Raw genomic sequence first — 22161 nt, 5'->3', positions numbered from 1 at the left:
CTGTGTTACCACCTTCCCCTGAGATAAAGCAAAATTCTTAAAACCCATAATTTAATACCTGTGTGCACTTCTAGTAAAATATAGTTATCCAAAGTAAATTAAAAGATGGTTATCAGCCTTCCAACTATGATTTGGGTGTTTGCCATACTGTGGGACTCTCAACAATGAAACAAAAACTGAGTTTATTCAGGATCACCTAAAATTCCCAATCAGCTTGCAATATGTACATCTGATTTTCCTTTGAAGTAGCATGTTACTGTAAAGGTGTTAGTGTTTGTTTCTTTATGATAACCAGCCTCTTCCTGCCAATTATTCTATTTATCTATTTCCCAGGTTGACTTGTCAATGTGAAGCAAATATCTGGATTAGAGGATAGGTTTATCATGAGAACAGATTTAAAATTACGAATATTCTCCCCACAAACAACTTCTAGATAAAACAATAGGGCAGAAAGAGGCCTCGCTTCTCTTCCTCGCCTCACATAACAGTGACAGATTAAAGAATATGTGGGTTTGGGAGAGTAGAGGGGCCTAGAGAGAGATTTCAAGTGCAACTCACTGCACCTCCCACAGTCCACCAAAACATCCATGTAAGGAATTTCACATTTGAAATGGTTCTTTAAATGTTTAAGCAAAACTAAGGTGTTAATGGCTGATGGCATATCATGCCTTTTAAAATATTCTCAAAAAGGCATCCTTTACAAAGCACGCAGAATGACCAAAAATGAGTTGAAAGCCAATATTTTTTCATTATTAAATAATAGCATTTATTCAAACATAAAGGAAACAACAATGTGACTAATTTGAAGACAAAAACTGAAGTAGGCAAAAGTCTAATGCAGAAAGTAAATTTCAAGAAATCAGGCCCTAGACATTTTGCATTTAAAAATCCTATATTTTAAGATATAATGGCTTTTTAAAGTTCAAACATAAATGGAAAATGCCTGATTTCCACTTGCCTTAAAAAAAAAAAAAAAAAAGGCAAAACAAAAAAGCCCACAATAACAGATAATTAATTCAAAGAACATGGAACGTGGTAAAAGAGTGGGGAAAGAGGAAAAACAGAGGCAGTCATATATTTAAAATTTATTTTATTGTTTCATCAAAATTTTCCTTTTTCCTGTCAAAAATGTATCGTACATATACAAAACAGTATAAATAACTGTGATTTTTCTTCAAATTCCATATATAAAAGTAGTACCTTTTATTAAAAATAATTACAACATATGGAATTAGAAAATATATAGAATACATCCTTTCAAGAATCTCAAATCCACACTCTTTAAATGGTATAAATAAAATTATTTGTAACAAGCTGAAATTTGTGAATTTGATTCACAAAACCTGTCATTTCTACATAAATAAATAGGAGACATAATACTGCAAAGGCATCATCATCATCATCATAATTCAAAAGAGCACTGATTCCAAAATATTTTTCAGCTTATGTCTCTGTTTGTGTGGTGCGTGGGGGTATGTGGGTGTGTGCGTTTGAGTAGCTGCCATGGTAAGACATGTCATCCATAGCAGCCCAGTTTTCACAGGTGCCCAATCCTTCTGCAGGAATCTGCATGCACTGCTCGCTGCTCCGGTAGCAAGGCCTAGAGAAAGAAGGCAAGTGGTACACTTCACCCTGATGTCCAGATTATATTTTTGGGGGGAGTCTCAGTTCACACATTGATAATGCAAACAATTTTTAGGCACACACATTGACACCACATATGCAAGCAAAGCAACACAAAGGCAGAATTAGAAATCACATCATTCCACACACAGAGAAAACGTGCAGATTCTAATAAGCTTAAAATGAGCGTCAGCTCAGCTACCAGAAACAGGAGAACCCATAGTGTCATTCTAGTGGGAGTAATAAGCAGTCCAGCCTGCTATCTGACTGGAGGGTGATTTTTTTAGTACAGAAATCTTAACATTTTTGGTTACCTAATCCTGAAGTAATTGGAGTACTGGGATTTTTTTCTTTTTAAATATTGGTGGGTGGGTTCAGAAGAACATGCTTTGAAAATAGTGTGTATGAGAAAGCACTTAGCCTAATCATTTGGTTTGAAAGGTCCATTAAAAATTGAGGTCAAAGGGGGCGGCTGGTTAACTCAGTTGGTTAGAGCGCGGTGCTCTTAACAACAACGTTGCCGGTTCAATCCCCACTTGGGCCACTGTGAGCTGCGCCCTCCACATCTAGATTGAAACAACTACTTGACTTGGAGCTGATGGCTCCTGGAAAAACACACTTCAATAAAAAGTTAAAAAAAAAAATTGAGGTCAAGGTTTTATAATGCAATTCTGCAATGAAGGGTTGAAACATGTCAATACCCCACCTTCACAATTTTAATTCAAGAATTTAATTTTAATATTTGGAAATTGAAGTGGAATGCAGGAAGCTTCTAAAAACAGATATTAAAGCACAAGAGACTTTTTTTTTTTAAGCGTTGTTGGAAAGAATAGATGACAGAAGTACATCATGATAAAGCGTAGCTATCTCCTAGGAGAGGAAAAGAGAACGGCTCCAGTGTATGATTATAGTGTTAACGTGACTTTGCAAAGCCACTTTGAGGGGCTTGCAGAACAAGCTGGGAAATTGCTTATCAAATGTCAGTTGACAAGCAAGGCATTAGACAACAGAAGAGCATCCAAACCAGAAAGAATTTAGAATTCTACAAACTAAGGAGTATTTTTTATTTTATTTCTAATTCTGAATAAACTAAATGGGTAAGACCAAAGAGTTCAGAGACTTCTGGAAAAGGATGATTATTTCTTTTGTTTGTTTCATGATTTATTGTGTTTAATACATTCTATGATATACAGAGGGTCCCAAAAAAATGTGTACTCATTTTAAGAAAGGAAAAAACTATTAAAATTGTAATACTCAATATATACCGACAACAAAAGATGATACAAGTCACATCTGACTTCTACAATTACAAGAGGTGTTCATAGTGGTTCCCATCAGTGTCCAGACACTTCTGATTACGGCGAACTACTGCTTGAGCAACGTTGACCAAAGTGTCCACTTGTATACATTTTGGGGCACCCCCGGTATATCATAATACCAATATGTGAATTGCACGAGGTAGGGATCAGAACCATAAGAGAACGATGCCCACATTATTCCAGGAGAAATGAGAAGGAATGAAAGTTGTTTATTACATGATAAGACGTGAGATCACCAGATCAAAAGTTCAGGATTACACATTACAGCAGTGGGATCTGGGAGGTTATATAAGATAAATTCACAACTCTACAGATGAGCTGTACTTAGTACTCTTGTACTTCCTCAGGAATAAGAAAAGGGACCCACGTGTTTTGTTTCTTATAATTTGATATCTTGACAAGTAGTGTGCTAGCCCATGGGAAAATAAGTAATAAGTTCATCCTCATGAAAATGGATGATTATGAATGAAGCACTAAAAAGAAATAACTATTTGAAAACCTAGATAATATAAGATTGTGTCTGGTAGTGAGCTGAGATAATGCTAATTCGAAAAGAAGGGGAGGAAAATCTTTATTTTCTTAAAAATATACCTTTTTTTAATGATGTAGTCTGAAAAACTCTAAGTTAAGCCAACTATGTCAACTAAACAGAGTCACTGACTACACATTCTACCTGGTTGGGAAAGGTCCCTACTTGTGAATTCCACGGAACTCAGCAGGCTATCCGCCCTGGTACAGGAAAACCCAGGATGCTTTGTTAGTAATGCGCATCCTAGTGATGCACTTGAATTCTGTAATATTTTTGGCAACAGACAAGAATGTTAGGTCAAATGTGCACTATGCTCAGGTGATCCTGGTACTTTGTCATCAATTACAAATGTGCAAAGTAGACCCAGAATATACAATGACCTGGCTTAGAAGTTGAGAGTTCAAAAACAGCACTGCAAAAAAAAAACAAAAATAAAACAGGCACTGTCATTCTGTGGATTTGTAATACAGGTAAGGTGTAACTCTCTGACGGAAGAGTTACATTCTTTATCCCCACCTTCCAACTGGTAGAACTTCAAATAAACAGGTAAAATTACATTAGGTGATCTGAGCTTACAATGAGAAGAAAAAAGAGCCTCGTACCTGTGGTGTGTTGGTTTCCGAGGTCCTGTTTTCAAGTTCCTCCTGCAGGCGCTGGTTTATCCTTTCTGCCTGCAGCAGCTGGTGCTGAAGCTGCAGAAACTGCTCCCTGGGCACCACGGCACAGGCTTGCTGCTGGAGCAGCCGCAGGTCCAAAGCAGGAGGGGATGGGCTAAGCGTCCCCGTGGACCTCACATGCTGCATCTGGAGGAAAAGGGCAAAGCTCTGGTCAGAGGCACTGCCTGCAATCACACAGCTGCTCTTGGACGTGTCAACCAGAGGGAAAGCAAGCCTATGACCCACTGATAACTTGAAAACAGGGTGGACCATGAGCCTGAGTGAGAAGTAAATGGGAAGAACCATTTTGCATAGGAGATAATATCATTAATAAATAAGAAGGCCTTCTTGGATGTTTTAGACTTAACTCATTCTTGAGTGACCATAGGGTACGAGGGACAGGATGTACATGGTATGTTTGAATTCTACTTCATTTTCTTCTTACACCAGAACATTTAGTTATCCCTCTTTAAAAAGCAACAACCAGTGTTGGAGTAGGCAAAGGGGAGAACGTGGTTGTGCTTTAGGGCTTGCCCTTTACTGACTATTCATAAAGATTCTTCAAAGCACATGTTCAATGACTACATAGTTTCCAAGTTAGCAATTTTTTTCAAAGAATTTCATCTTGCATCTAAAATTATTTTAACCTATCTGAGTATATCAATGCTATACTTTTGAATAGCACAATTAAGGCAATTCTGGGGTAGAAGGTGATATCCCAGAATCTCTGGGAATTGAAGTACATGGAATAGAAATATTTCTTTAAGACAATGAGAAAATGGTATGTGTATCACACATCAATCATGTTGGGGCGAGGAAAAAGGAGAATGCCCTCCCCTTGGCCAGTGAAGCATGCCAGTTCACGTCTGTCGACACATTAGCAGACACTGGAAGGCATGCAACAAACATGTCCAAGTACTAAAGTCAAGGAGTACCTCCCGGCTTGTGAGAAGGGAAAACGGTCCTCTAAGACACAAATATAATTAAATGTTGTCATGAAACTTCAGAGCCACTATCCATTTCCTTAAATCTAAATTTCTGAGGTGGGCCACTACCCATTTTGAAATATTTGTTATAGATTCAGAAAACTCATCACTTTATTTTCAGGAATAAAGTGTATGGAGAATTATGATCCCATGATTTTTATAACAGTGGGATGTTTTTCTTCACACATGTCTTCAAATACTGAGTTTTAAATATTGTGGAAAATCCTGATATAAATGTGAACAGAGACACATTCTACACTTAAAGCAAAATGAAAATGAATACTGGCTCTTACCTTAAGTACTAATTAACTGTTATAGTCAGTAGAAATGATTACGTAAACAAAGGGTTTAATGAGATGTCTCCATGCTATGACATTCATTGAAAGAGAGTGTTCTACCTTCACACACTATCTCAGGCAGAGAACTGCACCCTTCTCTGCAACTTCCAACCACAGAGTTCTAGGTACAGGTTAGCCACAGACAAAACAAAAACAAACAAAAGAAAATTACAGAGGTTATATAAAGAAGAAAAGGATGAGTTATAAAAAGAGAAAGAACAGTACAAACTGGGTATATTATATAACTGAATGTTTGTGCTCTAGTATGAATTTACAAAAGAGCAACATTTACATGTCTCTGTATATACGTTTTACAGATACTAAAACATCTTATAGCTCTAATCTTACAACCTCTTCCTTATGTACAGTAATTTGGTTGGTTTGTGAGCTTGCCACCTTTACCTCTACTCATCCCAGTATAATTATTTACAAGATTCCAGGTCCAGCATGGAATGGATCTGATGTTAAAGACCTTACCATTTGGAGAGGCAGAATGTAAACTATAAAAATTTTGTTGTTCAAATATCTGAACTGTTGGCTATCATAGGTACACAGCAGACTGAAGAACTGCTGATATAGTCTGTAACCTTTTTTTTTCAAAGGTTCAAAATGAATTGTTTATAGAACATTGCTTTATATAGTTGAATAAGCCCTGGGGTGGGAGTCAAATTCTTCCATTTCCTTGTCTAGTGATTTGGGATCTTTAGTTACATTGGGGTAGGAGTATGTATTGTATTTGATTGGTGGCTTTTAAACTGGCATATAGGGATGAGGAGAGACTCCTTCACCCAAGGGAGTGCATACAGAAGATGAGAATCACCTAGAAAGCTTTAGAAATTCCTTGATCCCAAAGATTCTGATGAAGGAACATCTCCCTGCCTGCCTCTTGCCCTTCACCGAAACCCCATGAGAATCCTCCTCAGAGTGAAAGGAATGTACTTATCCCTCAGGTGAGCTGGGTACAAAAAATGGTGTGAAAACCACTGTATATCTCTCAAATTGGCCTAATCTATAGATATCATAACATAAGTAAAAATCCAATTTGTAGAGCTGGTGGGAGGGGGAAAAGTGAGTTATTGCTTAATAGTTAGAATTTCTGTCTGGGGTGACGAAAAAGTTTTAGAAGTAGGTGGTGATGGTTGTAGAACATTGCGAATATAATTAATGCCACTGAACTGTACACTTAAAAATTATTAAAATGGCAAATTTCATATATATGTATATATATAATTTTAAAAATGAATATACCAAAACCATTGAATTGTACATTTTCAATAAGTGAATTGTATAGTATGTGAATTATATTTCAATAAAACTGCTAAAGAATTCAATTTGTATACGTTGATACAGAGTTAATAGCTCAGCCTCATTGCCTAAAGAAAGTTTTGTTAGAATAGGTAATGTATAAGATGCTCTTTTCAGTGTTCCAATGGAAAACTCATGGTTTTTCTTTATTTAGCTCTAGTGCCAAGAACACTCAATTTCCCTCATCCATTAGCAAATATTTACTACTAGATCAGAGAGAAAAATAATGAGGGGAAATTGCTTATGACGGCTAATAATGTAAAGTAGGCCTGGGAGGTAAGGGGGCTTCCAAGGCCAGGGAGAGCAGGTGGGAGAATTGGCCTGTTGGCAGAGTGTTTGGAGAAGATCTAGCGGGATTAAGTATACATACCCTGCTACTTTTCAATTTGGTGTTAGACACAGCAGGCCCAGATTCAGATGTCTTATTCATTGCAGTATATAATTATTTCATCAGAAAAGCATATCTACATCTAAACACAGCCCACAGCTCAGGGTTTTGAACACATTTATTATATGCTGCCAGAGAAAACAAATGGTTTGGATTTCCTATTTATAGTTTCACTAATCTCCCTATTTCTGGATAAATCAGACAACATAAAAGTAACAGAAACCTCAGTGGTTATTTACATGTCAATGCAATATGTTTGCCCATATTTCCCAGTTAAAATCCAAGCTTCTACTTCAAGTTACCTTTGTGTGTGTCCAGATTCACGAGAAAATATTTAAATCTCTCCCTTCCTATAATTCTGGCTTAAAAATATTTGTGTACATAGTACTTTTTAAGAACACAAAAAGACATTTTTCTACCCATGTCTCTTTACCTTATATAAATTTTACAGTTCACTAAACGTTGAATTAATTCTTTCATCTATTCAAAGCAAAGTATCTCAATGAAACTATAACTTAAAGAGGATTTGTACACAAGTTGTTTCACAGCCTTTAATTGTTCTTAGTATTCAGAAAGCAATCCAGTAAACAGACACCCAGTGTCCAAGCTGATCCATTTTACAAATCCATTTTTATATTTAACAGATGTCCCTCTCACAAGGCAGTGCTGAGTTACTAATATAGCAATGAACAGTGGCAACACTTGAAAGTTAAACTTCTAAATGCTAATGCTCTCAAATTCCCTGCATGGATTTTCTCCTAACCGAAGAAGTTGTTAGAGAGCAATCCATAACTACAAACACTGCCACATGGGAAGGAGGTATCAGGAAACTGTCATAACCATAGCAATGAGGAGAGAGCTTTGAGCCAGTTGCAGACAGAGTCCTTGCCACTTGAATTTGCTGAGGTACAGTTCCTTACATTTTAGGATAATCAACATTATTTCGTTCTCTGTGAAGAATTATGAATTCCTGTGACTGTGTAATTAAGCTAAAATGTCTATTAAACTTAGTAAGATAGACCAAAGAATTCAGCTTGGCAGTGTACTTAGATTTTCACTTTTTCCATAATACAAATTCAACACTGTGCTAGTCTCTCCCAACAAACGGCTCATTCATGGATTAAAATATTCTTCATAGCTAAGGCCATTTGCTTAAAAGCTTACCTCCATTAGCTGCTCATCCAGTTTTACTTGTTTCTTTTTCAGGCCTTCGGTTTCCAAATGAATTGTTTCTAATTCTCGTTCAAGTGAATTCATCTGGTTGACCTGTTAAAAAACAAAAAATTCCCTTTAAAAAACAAACGAAACAAACAAACAAACCCACCTGAGTTTGTCTACTTTATTTGGACAAGTTCACACTAGTCAGAAATCTCAGCTCTTGGAAGAAAGTTGAGTTCATTCTTCAAAAGAAAACAATATAATTTGTGCACTGATTGGAATATTACTCAGCCATAAAAAAAGAATGAAATCTTGCCACTTGTGACAACACATACGGACCTAGAAGGCATTATGCTAAGTGAAATAAGTCAGACAGAGAAAGACAAATACCATATGATTTCACCTATATGTGGAATCTAAAAGACAAAATAAACAAACAAGCAAAACAGAAACAGACTCAGATCCAGAGAACATTTTAGTGGTTGCCAGATGGGAGGGGTGAAATTGGGTGAAAAAGGGGGAGGGATTAAGAAGTACAATTTGCCAGTTATAAAAACAGTCACGGGGATGTAAAGTATAGCATAGGGAATATAGTCAAAATATTGTAATAACTATGTATGGTGTCAGATGGGTACTACAATTATTGGGGTGATCACTTCATAAATTATATAAATGTCTAATCACTATGTTGTACACCTGGAACTAATATTGTATGTCAACTGTAATTGAAAAGTTAAAAGTATTATTAAAAAAGATATTCAGTGCATTGATTACATTTAAGTAGTCTAGTTTTAATCACACCTCACATAGAACAGATTCCTTAAGGCAGGTGGCTTTCAAACTTCAGTGCCACTCACTGTATGAAATACGTTGTTTCTTGCAACCCAGAGAATAAATCCACACTGACATGTACATATATATGCATAATCAGTTTTAAGTACGTATCATTGAAAGAAAAATTTCATGAAATAATACTTTTCCATGACTCTGATATTTTGTAATACATTTTATTAATAAAAAATAGTCCCTATGTTTTACCTTACATTCCCATGACTATTTTTTAACTACCAATTTGTACTTCTCAATGCCTTTACGTTTTTCACCCTGCCCCCAACCCCCCTCCTATTTGTCACCTCGACAAATCTAGTACTCACCTGACACCATACGTAGTTATTACAATGTTATTGATTATATTCCTTATGCTACACCCTACATTCTCATGACTATTTTATAACAACCAATTTTTATAACCCCTTCCCCTTTTTCACCCACTTCCCAAGCCCCCTCCCACCTGGCAACCATCAAAATGTTCCATGAGTCTCCATTTTTGGAGTTCTCCTTATTATAGAAAGAATCTAATGTGCTAAAGAACACTGTGATTCACAATATTGCTAAGTAGAAAACATATGACACTATTCTAGAACGCTGATTTTCACCTCTAGCAAAAAGAGCTGAAGAGAGTAGCAAGAATTGTTAAATGGAATGTAATCTCTCCAGGTATATTTAAATTCATTGTTATTTGAAAACCTATCCTTAGACTTTTTCCTTAGTGAGCCTAGATAGCTGGATGAAACCCACTATCTTTCTTGAAAAGTTTACTTGAATGTACCTAAAATTAAATGACATTTCAGCTTTAGAGCACACCCAGTCTTCTTACTGCCAAAGGTCATCATAACTTTCACTTAAAAAAACTTAAACTTAAAAAAACTTAAAAAAAATTTAATGAAATTTTTATAACAAAATAAATGACTGTCCATCATTCTCCCCAGATTTGTAAACAAACCATAATTTCCAGAAGAGGAAGGTACCAGTGAAAACTCAAACTCGCAGAGTAAAACTGTTCTAGAACTCTAACTTCATGGCACAAAGTATAGAAGGCAAACTGAACTGTGCTACAGAGGTCTAACCAGGCAGTAGTCAGTCTCTAAGATGGATCCCAATAATCTTCACCTCTTGGTCTCACACCCTCGCACGATCCCCTCCCACACAATACCAGGGTTATTAGTCTGTGTGACCAGTAGAATACAGCAGAAATGATGGTATGTCATTTCTGCAATTATTAATAGCTTAGAAAAGGTACTATAGCTTCCATGTTGGTCTTTTGCGATCTCTCCCTCCTATCACTCACTGCCCCATCCTGAGAAAAGGCCCTGGTGGTAAGGAGCTGAGGCCTCTGGCAATCAGTCAGCAAGGAAACGAAGCCTCCTCCTAACAGTTATATGAATGAACCTGGAAGGGGACCTTCTAGTTCCAGTGAAGCCTTCAGATGAAGACAACCCCAGCTGATATCTGGACTGCAACCTCATGAGAGACCCTGAGCCAGAACCACCCAGCTAAGCTGCTTCTGAATTCCTGACCCACAGAAATCATAAGACAACAAATGTTGGTTGTTTTAATTTGTTATACAGCAACAGATAATACAGACCTTGTTAAGATGTTCCTAATATTCAGGCCCTACATATTTTACTAAATTACACAGGCTCTCTAATGCTACTGAAGACAGATGATCAGCCGTCTTCTTTATGACAGCTTAAAATTAATTGCTCCTTTTCAACCATCATTCAATAAAAAAGTACGATACTGTTTTCACAAGACTACAAAAGCACAGACATAAGGAAGAACCAAACTACGCCACTGTAGTTATCTCCTTGGAAACACACAGGGGAAGAAACTCACACTTAGGGACACAACATAGTCAGAACATAGACACGTGGTACAAACTCTTAAAATCTCACCTTCCTGTTAGTAGGAGACCATTCCTTTTGAAACTCTTCACACTCTCTCTTTAAGCTCAACTTCTCCTGCTCTGAGGGCTTCAATGTACCTGAGGAGTTTAGATGTTTTTGGTGCTTGGGGGGAAGAAGGTTGGATTCCAGTTGACGGACCTAACGAGAACCAATGCGAGAGGAAGAAATGCTAATATGATCACAGAGCCAGGAGAAACAAATGATGAGCATATGGAAAGGTTTTCTTTAGTGCGTGGGTATTGTATTAAAAATACTTTTTTTTTTCAGCCAAGTCTACCAGTTCTTGAAACCTACTTTTGGGGATTTCAAAAGATCCTTTCTAGGTTAGTCTACTTTCAGTCTGGTTATGTCTAAAAACCCAACACTGTAAGTAACAGACAAAGAAGAAGGGGACTCCTGGCTCTACCAATCCGCTAGGAGTCAAGGAAACAGACACAGGCCTAGGTCCTTCTGCTCTGACATGAGCATAATAGCCAGTGCCTATTAAGAAGTGAATGAGGTGACAGGTCCATCGACTGTGTCTTGGGCTGTTCACCCCCGAAGCAATGTGTTCACATCAGCTAAGTTCCTGCGGACAGCAACCATGTCTGTTATTCAGCACCGCAACTTGAGGAAGGGCAGAGTTTCTGGCACCGCGTAGGTGCCAGAATGAGTACTTGCAGCGTTTCAGAGAGTTCCTCCTTGAAAGAGGTGTGTAAGTATAGGTCAATCATAGTTGGCCACTACTTAGCAGAGGTAAAGAATTTAAACACCAGCTTAGTGGTTGGAAGAGATGATCTTTAAAGACCATTTGAACCTAGAAAGATTGAAGTCTAATCCTAAAGGCCATTCTAATCTCTAAACCTTGAAATAACCTTTAAAAAGGGACACCTTTTCTCTTACAAGGAGTTAGACCAACCAGATTTGAGTCTAGTTTTGCCATTTTTGTACCACTAGTCTTGGCGTCTAGCCTATTTGAATGACAAATATATGGTTAACATAATTCCCATGAGTCTATAGTTTGGAAATGAGGATTAAATTCACAACTTTTAATACAGAATTGCTTATAGAAAATGAAATATACTGTACAAACATACCAGGATAAAATTAAATGAAAGTAAATGATGAATTATACAGTCTTAAAATCCGTCTACCATAGCAGAATACTGAAATCCATACCCTAGAACCATGTCAATCATCTCAAGCATTCATTTCCATATCAAACGAAGCATTTCCAAATATATACCACCATGTGCCACTTTCCCAGTTACCTTTTCCCGGGAGTGTGTGAGTTCCGCTTTGGTGTTCTGCACCACGTTTTGGAGTCTCTCAGTCTCTTGCCGAAGCAGCTGTTGTTCCTCATTCCTCAGATGATCCAACTTGTCCCAAGAGAGGCTTTGCTGCTGGTTATGGAATCCTGATGGATGGGTGGCTACTTCTGGGGCCCAGCTCTTAAGAGAGAATTGCAGAGTTAAGCCTTAAAAACAAGCTGATTTCTGTTTTGAGTGTCATATTTCCTTAATGACAGCAATTCTTAGAAAGCACGTGTTAACCTTTGCCTTTGTCTTCATAATGGGAGTGAGTGTATGTACATATAAATATTTTTTAAAAAACCCGATATTATTGGGGTTTGATTAAAAAAAGTTTTGCAAATTCTCTGTTTAAAACCGTCTTTGGCAAAATAGCCCCATCAAATCTAATAGCAAAGGTGATTGTAGGGCAAGTCCCAGTTCCACACAGGACCCAGGTGCATAGAGATTGGTGGCCTTAAGAACTGCCTCATTCTTATGAAGTTTTTCTTTGAACCCAGACAACTGCTTTTTGGTTAACAAAGGAAACAGAAGGAACTCTGAAATGCAAATTAATGAAATTTTTATAACAAAATAAATGACTGTTCATCATTCTCCCCAGATTTGTAAACAAACCATGATTTCCAGAAGAGGAAGGTACCAATGAAAACTCAAACTTGCCGAGTAAAACTGTTCTAGAACTCTAACTTCATGGCACAAAGTATAGAAAGCAAACTGAACTGTGCTACAGAGGTCTAACTTGAAGGGTTTCACAAGCTAAACTCTACTTCCCTTTTCACATATGTAATCATATTCGTTTTTAGACTCCAAAGCACATATTATTATCCAAGTAATTGAGGCCTGAACACAGGAACGTGTTGTAATCTATCAAAGTGATTTTTTGGATCCTGAAAAATGCTTTAAAAAGTAAAAAAGGTAACACAACTAGATAAACCTTTTGCTTTTTAAGCCAAAACATGAAAAAGGAAAAAAGGTACAATCTCATTTTGAGAAAATGTCAGCCCAGAAGTAATTTTTTTAAATGGAAGCAACTATTTTATTTTTTGAAAATCACCGTTAAAAAGAAAAGTATCACCAAGAGATAAAATAACTGAATGAATGCCTACTTTCATGGGAGAATAAAATCTTAACATCTACCCCAAGGCTTACATTGTTCTTTCTTTATGTACAGATGAAGCAGCATTGTGATATATTAAGATGAGACACACTTTCTACAACATCAAAATATTTTCGTTTTACTGCAACAGAATAACTCAACCTGGTCTTTTGACTTGTGCAATACAAAGTTACCTTGCCACTATGGTTCCATTTATATGAAGTTCAGAAATGAGCATCCCTAACCTATGGTGGCAGAGGGTAGAGAAGGAGATCCTTGGGGTTATCAATCAGAAGGGACACAGAGGACCTGCTGGGAAGTGGAAATGTTCTACATTTTGGGTGGTCGTTACACAAACACAAACATACATACACAGGTATGTAAAATACCATATTCTACACATACATGTATTTAATCAAGTTATAGACTTAAAATGTGTACAGTTTACTATATTAAGTTATACCTCAATTAGAAAAAAAGAAAAGAAAATTACCTTGTCACCTGCATTCTGAAGTTGCTTATGTAATGACATTACTTCTTGTTTTAAAGCCTCCTTTTCCTGCTGAGTCACTCGTAGGTCGGATTTAATCTGGGACATTTGCAGGTTTACATCCTGCAGGGTTTCCTCTAAACTCTGAACCTGCATCATGAAAACAGTCTTACACTGTGATCCAAACCCTTGTGGTCTCACCTACAGCATGTCCAGGTATGAATGAGCTGGGACAAGAGAACACCCATGTCCCTTCTGTTTCTGCTTATTACATCTGGCTCTTTCCAGTAACTCTGGAAACCCAAAATAGTATGTATATTTACAGGATGTCAAATTATATTTAGGATACTGATGAGCTATGCCCGGAGCAAGATATCGCTGATATAGTCATCTAGTGTATTATCAAGTGACACCTTACACAACCAATGATTACCAGCTGGCATCACAAAAGATGGTGTTACCTAATTTTATAGAAATTAATGTTTTAGGCGCTGGTGCTGGTTTGTAAAGGACCTCTTAGTTAAAAATAAAACTATGCATTTGTAGAACCCCACTCCCTGCTAACATCTCAATTATTTCCATTTAAAAAATGAATTTTTAAAAGGAATGTTGATAGACGACTATAATCAGGCATGAACCTGCCTGAGAAACCCTGTTCCTAGATTCGGAACAAGCAGTCCTTTTCATACACTACTCTCAAGCTTTCATCAATAAGTAATCTCACAATGATGAGATCATCTTATAATCATGAACTTTGAGAGAAGTATTCAAATTATTTCACTACACTACAAGGTTGTATCAAATATTAGTCAAATTGAATCATTCTGAGCCACACGTTCATCCGGAATATTCTTTTCACTGAGAGTTCTGTTGGAAGATACAGGAAAATACTAACCATGCAGATGAAATAAGAATTGTCCACATACCTTTTCCTGCGAAGCGACTAACTGCACCTTTAAGCTTTCACTCTGGTGTTCCCAAGACTTCTGTTCTTGCTTCATGGTAGCAATTCTATGCTCTAAAAGACTTGATTTTGCCAACTGTTTCAGGAAAAGAAAAGATGTGACAGGGCATTTTTGCAAACATATCTAGTCTCAATTTCTATGCCTCCACTTACATTGAAAAATCAAATACCATCCATTCACATGGGGGAACAGAGCAAGGTAAAAGAAAGACGTTTTCCTGACCAACTAGCCCTTTTCTAACTTTAATTTTGAGGCGTCTCTAATCTTTCTTTCTCATTGCCTCATATTTTGTGGGTGAGAGATGGTGGAACCAGAAGGCAATTAGAAATCTCAAGAGTGTTACTATAATAGGAAAATATGAACTGCCTATTAAGGCAGGTGGGGTAAAAGCAGTGTTTTTGGATTTGCTAGCGAAAATACAATAGCAACAAAGTGTTTGTCTATGTAATAGATCTCAGATTATTAAATACAATAATAATATTATTTATATTATATATAAGTAAAATAGTGATATATTTAAATAATATTATATATTAAGTAGTATGGTTACATAGTAAAATGAGACAAACTTTGTATTACTGTATTTAATGACATAACTATTAAACAACTAATTTAGACTTCTGTTAAAATGATGGCTTCAGGAACTCGAAGGTCACATAATGCCAGCTGAAATGCTGTTTCAGGAGACTTTGGAACAATTAGGCTAACACGACGGCCGATATGGCACTATGCATAGAGAAATAGCCATTATGGTACACATTGCACATTGACGGGAAGAAGTCCTATTTTTACTACCTTATCAACACAGCTATTTAATTCTTCACTTAGAGCTTCCTTTTCTTGCAGCAGTTTTTCATTGTAGCTTAGAACACTAGAAATTTTTTGCTGGCAGTCAGAGAGATCAGGACATCTGTGCAGCTGTAAGAGATAAACAAACAAGCCCTCCCATCACCTCTCACGGCTATATTTATAAAGAGATCTTTATAAACAGGGCATTTTCATGGCTACTGCTATTTCCCCATCTGTAGATTTTTCAGAGGATACAGAAACTCTAGTGGACTATAATTAACTTTAACAAAATGTTCCTTGTGTGCTCCTATCCATTCTCTAATTGACTGATGAAATGTGTGCTCAGATGTACTCAACCAGACAGACATTGTTAAATAATAGTCCCAACTTTCTGTTTTACCTTCAGGGTGAAATAAATAACATGCTGCCATCCTGTCATCAATTTCACTTGTGTACTTATAACACAATAGATTTTTCTCATGCTTTTTTAATGAGAAAAAAAATCTTTTTCTCAAAAATCTCAGTCAAAACTATAGAATTGGCATGAAGCAAGTACAACGTATCAACCCAAGGGTACGTGTAAAGGTAAAACAAGCAGTGTTTTTTCAGCGTGGTCCATGTACCCTTCCCTTGGAAGACACCTAAACTGACTTGCTCAGTAAAAGATTGCTGGTGCGGACACTCTGGCTTCTTGCTCTCCACTTTATGAAGCAAACCAAGGCCTTTGCATGTTCCTTTTCAGCATCAACCTCGGCACTACTGACATTTTGGGGCAGATAATTCTTTGTTGTGGGAGGTTGTCCTGTGCACTTAGAGTAGTTAACAGCATCTCTGGCGTTACTTATTAGATTCCAGGAGCAGCCCCTACCCCACACCAATTAGGAAAACCAGAAATGTCCCCAGACACTGCTAAATGTCCCAGGGTGGGAGAGCAACCCTCACCTCTCCCAACTGCTACTTTAAAGAGACTGTTAACACTTCTTAACTCTTTCCCACAGTTTGTACATTTTTAATTTCCCTTTGCTTCACTTGGCTTTCAATTCTTCAATTCTTTATTATCATTATAATTTTATGGCCATCTTTCTACTTCCCTGTTTATTTATTTTTTTAAACTTATTTTACCCTACCTTTAGCTTTAGGAATAGTATGACAAAATAGCCTTTAAGGGTGGAATCTTGCCTTCAGCTGGCAACAAATCCAGCCTACCTTACCAATCTAAACAAGTCAGAAGGATGCAGGAAATGTATTTTAAAGTACCTGGGCATTGGTTTAATAAAGAACCTTTCTCCTTTGCTCACAACCTTGCCTCCCACCCCCAGACCCTCACAAAGCCTGGTGCCATTTTGGATGTCTGCAAATTGGCATGTGACTTCTGCTGATGCTATTTGTGTTTCTTTTTAGCGCAACAGCTAATACAAGTAAAAGTGTTTTGTGAAGAGGAGTCATTATGTCATATAGAGCAGCACGTGCTTTCTAGGTCAAAGTTGTATGGCAGCCACAATGGGCTGACACCATCCTACTCTCGTGAGCCAAAAGAGTGCCAGGAAACAACTTCTGCCAAAGGCAAACAGGGCTCCTTGTTTTTCTATCTCATGATTTATATCAACACCTCTACCAAAAGAATGCAATACACATGTGCCGAATGATGTCCTCATCGTGCTCCTTTCCCCCCAGCTCTGCCCCTTTTCTTCTGATCTCTAGCTTATTAGCAAAGTCACAAAGCACACATTTCACATGCTATGGATTTGGAACCCATCATTATCATCTTAAAGGCTGAACCAACAGACAGACTTTCAAAAGGTTAAGGAGAAAAGTATGCCCAATTAGGATGAAGTTGGTAACAACAGCTTTGGGATACTGATACACCAAAGTGCCCCATGAGTTTTAACTTCTGGAATGTTTATATGGACAGACAGCTTCTGTTATGGCAGAAGAGATGGACTTTGCACAGAACCATGTGACTTGAAATGCTCTAAAAATATCAATTAAATCCAACTGGTCGAATGTGTCATTTAAGGCCACTGTTTCCGTATTGATTTTCTGTCTGGAGGACCTGTCCAGTGGTGTCAGTGGGGTGCTGGAAACCCCTACTACGATAGTTACTGTTGATCAGCATGTGACCTGAAAAGGTTCTTTTAAAGCACCCATTAGGTACCCGTACTGTACTAGGCATTATGAGAGACACAAATTTCCTGCAAGTCTTATAATCCTATTAGGAAATCAAGACTGATAGGAGGCGGTTAGAGAGCAGCACAAACACAACATTTGGTGGTCCAGATCCAATATTTCAGCACTCAGGGAGGCACACCTTTATGCTCACAGGCTGAACAGATATGAGAAAGAGTTGTATAATCTAAGGAACTCATAATATTAAAGTAATGCTTTGGTGATGCAAATAAGTAAAATGGAACCTCTATTATAAATCAGGACTGCTCAAACTGAGAGTCCTGTACTCAAGGAAAAATTCAGAATAAAGAATAAAACAGGACAATGTTAAGAATATAACTTTAAAGTGATCCCTTCTTGATACTTGAAATTAAGTCTTTGAAAATTTGAAATAGGCTTCTTAAAACCAGATTCATAAGTGAGACTGCTTCCCTGATAATACTCTAGAACTTACTCTTGTATCTTAGATAGATGCTTCACACTGGCTATAAGAAAAAGGGATAAGAGGCACCAGCTTCACCTGTGTCTCACGAATCTAGGTGAATAGTTATTATCATTGTAAGCAAGAAAGCCACCTTCCTTTTAGACAAACTTATATTGCTTTATCACCTGGTTCGAAGAAAGTAGAACAACAAATTTCTTAAACTGAAGTAGTTGTGATTCATTTATAGTCACAGAATTTCAGTCTACAACATAGTTACATAACTAGAACAATATTTATTTAGAGACTTAACAGTGGGAGCCTTTATAAATAGACTTGTACTGTGAGTCCTCAACTTTACTAAGCAACAAGCTAGTTGACAGGATTCAATGAAAGCACATTTGGTGGCTAGAAAAGCAGACCACCAGGTCGACACTGGCCTGTGAGCCCCGCCTCCCCTGGACCCCTCTTAAGCAGTCTTACTTGTTTCAGTTTCTCCAGTTCATCTTTGAGAAGGAGATTTTCCTGTTCCACAATATGAGTCTGTATTTTAACTTCGGAAAGTTCTGCCTCCAGGGAAGACACTAAAGTAGAGGACTAAGGAAAAAATTTAAAAGTCAAATAATACACATATTCATTTAGTCTAGGGAAACTTACTAGGTTCACAGAAGGCAGCGTTAAAGTATAAACTCAATGACACAAGGTTTTATGACCATTTATGTTTATACTCAATGGAACAAACTAAAACTATCTTTTTAAAAGACTTCCCACATAAATGGCATGAACATGATTTCTTGGGTAGTTTTTGCAGGTTTCTCCACTGTAAAATCGCTATCTTTCTCTTTGGGGGACATATTTTGAGACTGTGCAAATCATGTTTCTCCTTAAAGTTTTGCATATTAATTTTAGTGTCTATCAGTGGATTTTTGTCAACAATTATTACTCTGGTGCTTGCCTTATAATGACTTTCTATTTCCTTCTTTCTTTCCACATTAATTGGAATTCTGTAAGGAAGACAGTGTTTCTCTTCCATTTATTTACTTATTCAGTTTTTCGTATTAGTATGGATCCATAGATACTTATTTTACTTTTTTGCCATGCAAATTTTAAAAAGTCAACTTTTTTTCCTTTTTTTTGCCTCTGGTTTATGAGTCATAGTTACACAGCCTTTCTCTACACCAAGGCTAAAGATGAATTCACCCATGTTTTCTTCTAGGACTTGTACAATTTTTTTTATATTTAGACTCCCAATCCAATCAGAGTTTATCCTTATGATATGGATCTAATTTTATCTATTTCCAAATGTCTACCTGGTTGTCCAGGCACCACTTATTAAAAACTCCATCTTTACCCCAGTGATTTGAGCGGCTACCTTCGATATATACCGTTTCCATTTATACTTGGGTCTAATCCTAGACTTTCTATTTCACTTATCTGTCCATTCATGTGCTGGTACCACACTGTTTTCATTATTAAGATTTTATGTGTAAGAAATTTAACACAAGCATTTCTTTTATTTCTTGGGATTTCCTCCAGAAAGGCTTATGGTGGCTACAAACTATACCTGTACTTTACAGTGTTCCAGTTCTTCTTTCAGATGAGACTTTTCTGCTTCCCATTCCTCAGATGTGCTGTGTCCTGGCTCTTCATCCTTCTGGCACAGCACTTCTGCCAGACGCTGATTAAGTTCTTGCAATTCTTTCTGATTTTGAGAGTTCTTTTGGCTAAGTTCTGTATTTTCCAAATCCAACTGTTGGTTTTTGGTTTTCAATTCTGAAATCTAATTAAAATTGAGATAAGTTTTTAAAAACTAGTTACCTTACTTCTGCCAAAAAACAGATTGAGACTAATTGCTGTCCCCTCTATGTGTAGATAGTTATACACACACACATACACACTTAATAACAGAACTAATACACAGTATTTATTACAAATTCAATCAATTCAGACGTGTATGAAGAAGTGATAGACAGTCCAATCCCTCTCCACACCAGTAGCCACTGTTCACAGCTGGATACATATGTATCCCTCCATATGGTTTTCTAGGCATATAGAAAACCCATATATACATAGAGATTTTTTTTCTTCTTTATAACAAACATTTGAATTATTTCAGATGTTTGTACAGCCTGCTTTTTCCATTTACAATATCTTACAGACTCTTATCTTTCCAAGTCAGTGCATTTTAGAAATCACCATGTGCTATGTTTTTTAGTGGCTGTAGGGTATTCCATGTATCAAGACATTCCATAATGCATTGAATCTAATTATGAAGAAACTAAAACAATCTTTTGGAAAATTCATTTACACATGGTAGCATTTTGTATTTAGCATCTTCTTTTTTTGTTGTTGTTGTAGAAGTGGGGCTGCTGGGTTAGAAGGTATGCATATACATTACTGTTTTGATAGATATCCCCAAAATGTCTTCCTCACAGTGCTACCAATTTATAGTCCTATCAACAAGAGCTGAGTACATTCATTTACTCACCCCCTTTTTAAGTATTAGATGATGTCAATCTTTAATATTTGCTAATCTGACAGGTGGAAAAAAAGAAAACTCATTTAATTTTCACTTCCCTAATCACTAATGAGGCTAACCGTCTTTTCATTTGTTGTATTCTTCTTTTCTGTGACTTGACCATTCATATCAATTATTAATTTCTCAGCTGTCTTTTACCATTTGTTTGTAAGTGTAGAAAATATATTTTGGATGTTAACACCTTATCTATTTCAAATACTCAAAGTACTTTCTTCCCAGGATGTTTTTGTCTTTTGACCATTTCAAACAGATTCTTAAATGGCCTTCCCCTGCACAATTGCATGCTGTGAGATTATACAAATTAGGCATTGACTGTCACAGCTAGCTGAATAAATCACAATTCTGTGAAAAGATATACTGATTAACTGGTATTCTATATCTGTGAAATTTTGTTTTTAACTTTCTGCTAGTAGTCATGGTGAGGAAAGAGGAAGGAGCTAACAATTGAAACTACATGAGGGATAGAGCTAGTATTACATAGGTTTGGTTTTAGAGGTATTACCTCACTATTTCCACTGATTATAAAGTTCGTATTAAGCATTCAGAGTCTAGAAATAACATATACACTATTACATCTACATCCACAAAAAATAGAACCTAGTTTCTAGTCACCAAAAATTCACCTACTCACAAAAAATAGAAACCTAGTTTAGAGTCAGCATGAGGTGAATTTCCATTTTGAAACTCCAGGTTTATAATCTTACCATTACTAGCTACATGTCGTTCCAGTAGCATGTCCCATAAATTTGTAAATTCAAAATAAAAAAAATTTCAGAATTAAGAAACACTGGGAAATATTAAGTATCTCCTTACCTGTTTCTTTAAATTTTCAACCATCTTCTGAACCGCAGCTTTTTCCTGTTTTATAGTTTCTATTTTTTGCCTAAAGGGACAATGAAATATATAACTTAAGAGTTAGAGTTTAAAAGTTGAGGTGAAATAGTTTTAGTTCTTGCAAACATGCCTTAAGAATATTTAAATATACTATGTCTTACCACATTTCTTCCTGAGATCCATTTAATTTCTCCAGTTGCAGGGTAGAAATGCTATCTTCTTCATTTAAAGTGGCAATTTCATTTCTCAAAATAGAATTTTCTTCTTGAAGCTTCTCAGATTCATATCTGAAGCAGAGATATAAAAAAAATAATTACAACAAGGCAGTCATCTGGCATCTTTGGAAAATACTTTCTAGTAACTTCCAATGAAACAAGCATTCCATGCCAGTTAAAAAGAGAAGTCTAAATTAGTAGTCTCTTAGTACTTGGAAATCAAGTTATGACATATTGACTCATTTCTTTTGTGAAGTAAGAATTTCACGAAAAGACTTTAGGGCAGTACAGCCAGAACACTTGAGCAT

The 22161-nt window shown here is 36.7% G+C and overlaps 1 protein-coding gene across 5 annotated transcripts in view; it reads right to left on the bottom strand.

Annotated features, from left to right (window-relative positions):
* NIN (ninein) overlaps positions 1–22161 on the bottom strand; it is an 86383-nt gene that overhangs the window by 6552 nt on the left and 57670 nt on the right. For 3 of the 5 annotated variants that reach the window (XM_019725670.2, XM_019725673.2, XM_019725676.2), the window contains 11 exons: positions 21800–21925; positions 21618–21687; positions 19830–20045; positions 18749–18862; positions 15685–15807; positions 14851–14964; positions 13928–14074; positions 12300–12479; positions 11038–11187; positions 8309–8410; positions 4074–4274 (listed from right to left, as the gene is read on the bottom strand). In XM_019725670.2, coding sequence (XP_019581229.2) covers positions 4074–4274; positions 8309–8410; positions 11038–11187; positions 12300–12479; positions 13928–14074; positions 14851–14964; positions 15685–15807; positions 18749–18862; positions 19830–20045; positions 21618–21687; positions 21800–21925 — 1543 coding nt within the window. Of the gene's footprint in view, positions 1–1073; positions 1601–4073; positions 4275–5511; positions 5573–8308; positions 8411–11037; positions 11188–12299; positions 12480–13927; positions 14075–14850; positions 14965–15684; positions 15808–18748; positions 18863–19829; positions 20046–21617; positions 21688–21799; positions 21926–22161 lie in introns of those variants that run through there. The other 2 variants (XM_019725674.2, XM_019725675.2) reach the window with 2 other exon arrangements.

The sequence above is a fragment of the Rhinolophus sinicus genome, linkage group LG03, assembly GCF_036562045.2.
Source record: "Rhinolophus sinicus isolate RSC01 linkage group LG03, ASM3656204v1, whole genome shotgun sequence".
Taxonomy (NCBI): Eukaryota; Metazoa; Chordata; class Mammalia; order Chiroptera; family Rhinolophidae; genus Rhinolophus; species Rhinolophus sinicus.
This window is presented reverse-complemented; position numbering and strand designations above follow the sequence as displayed.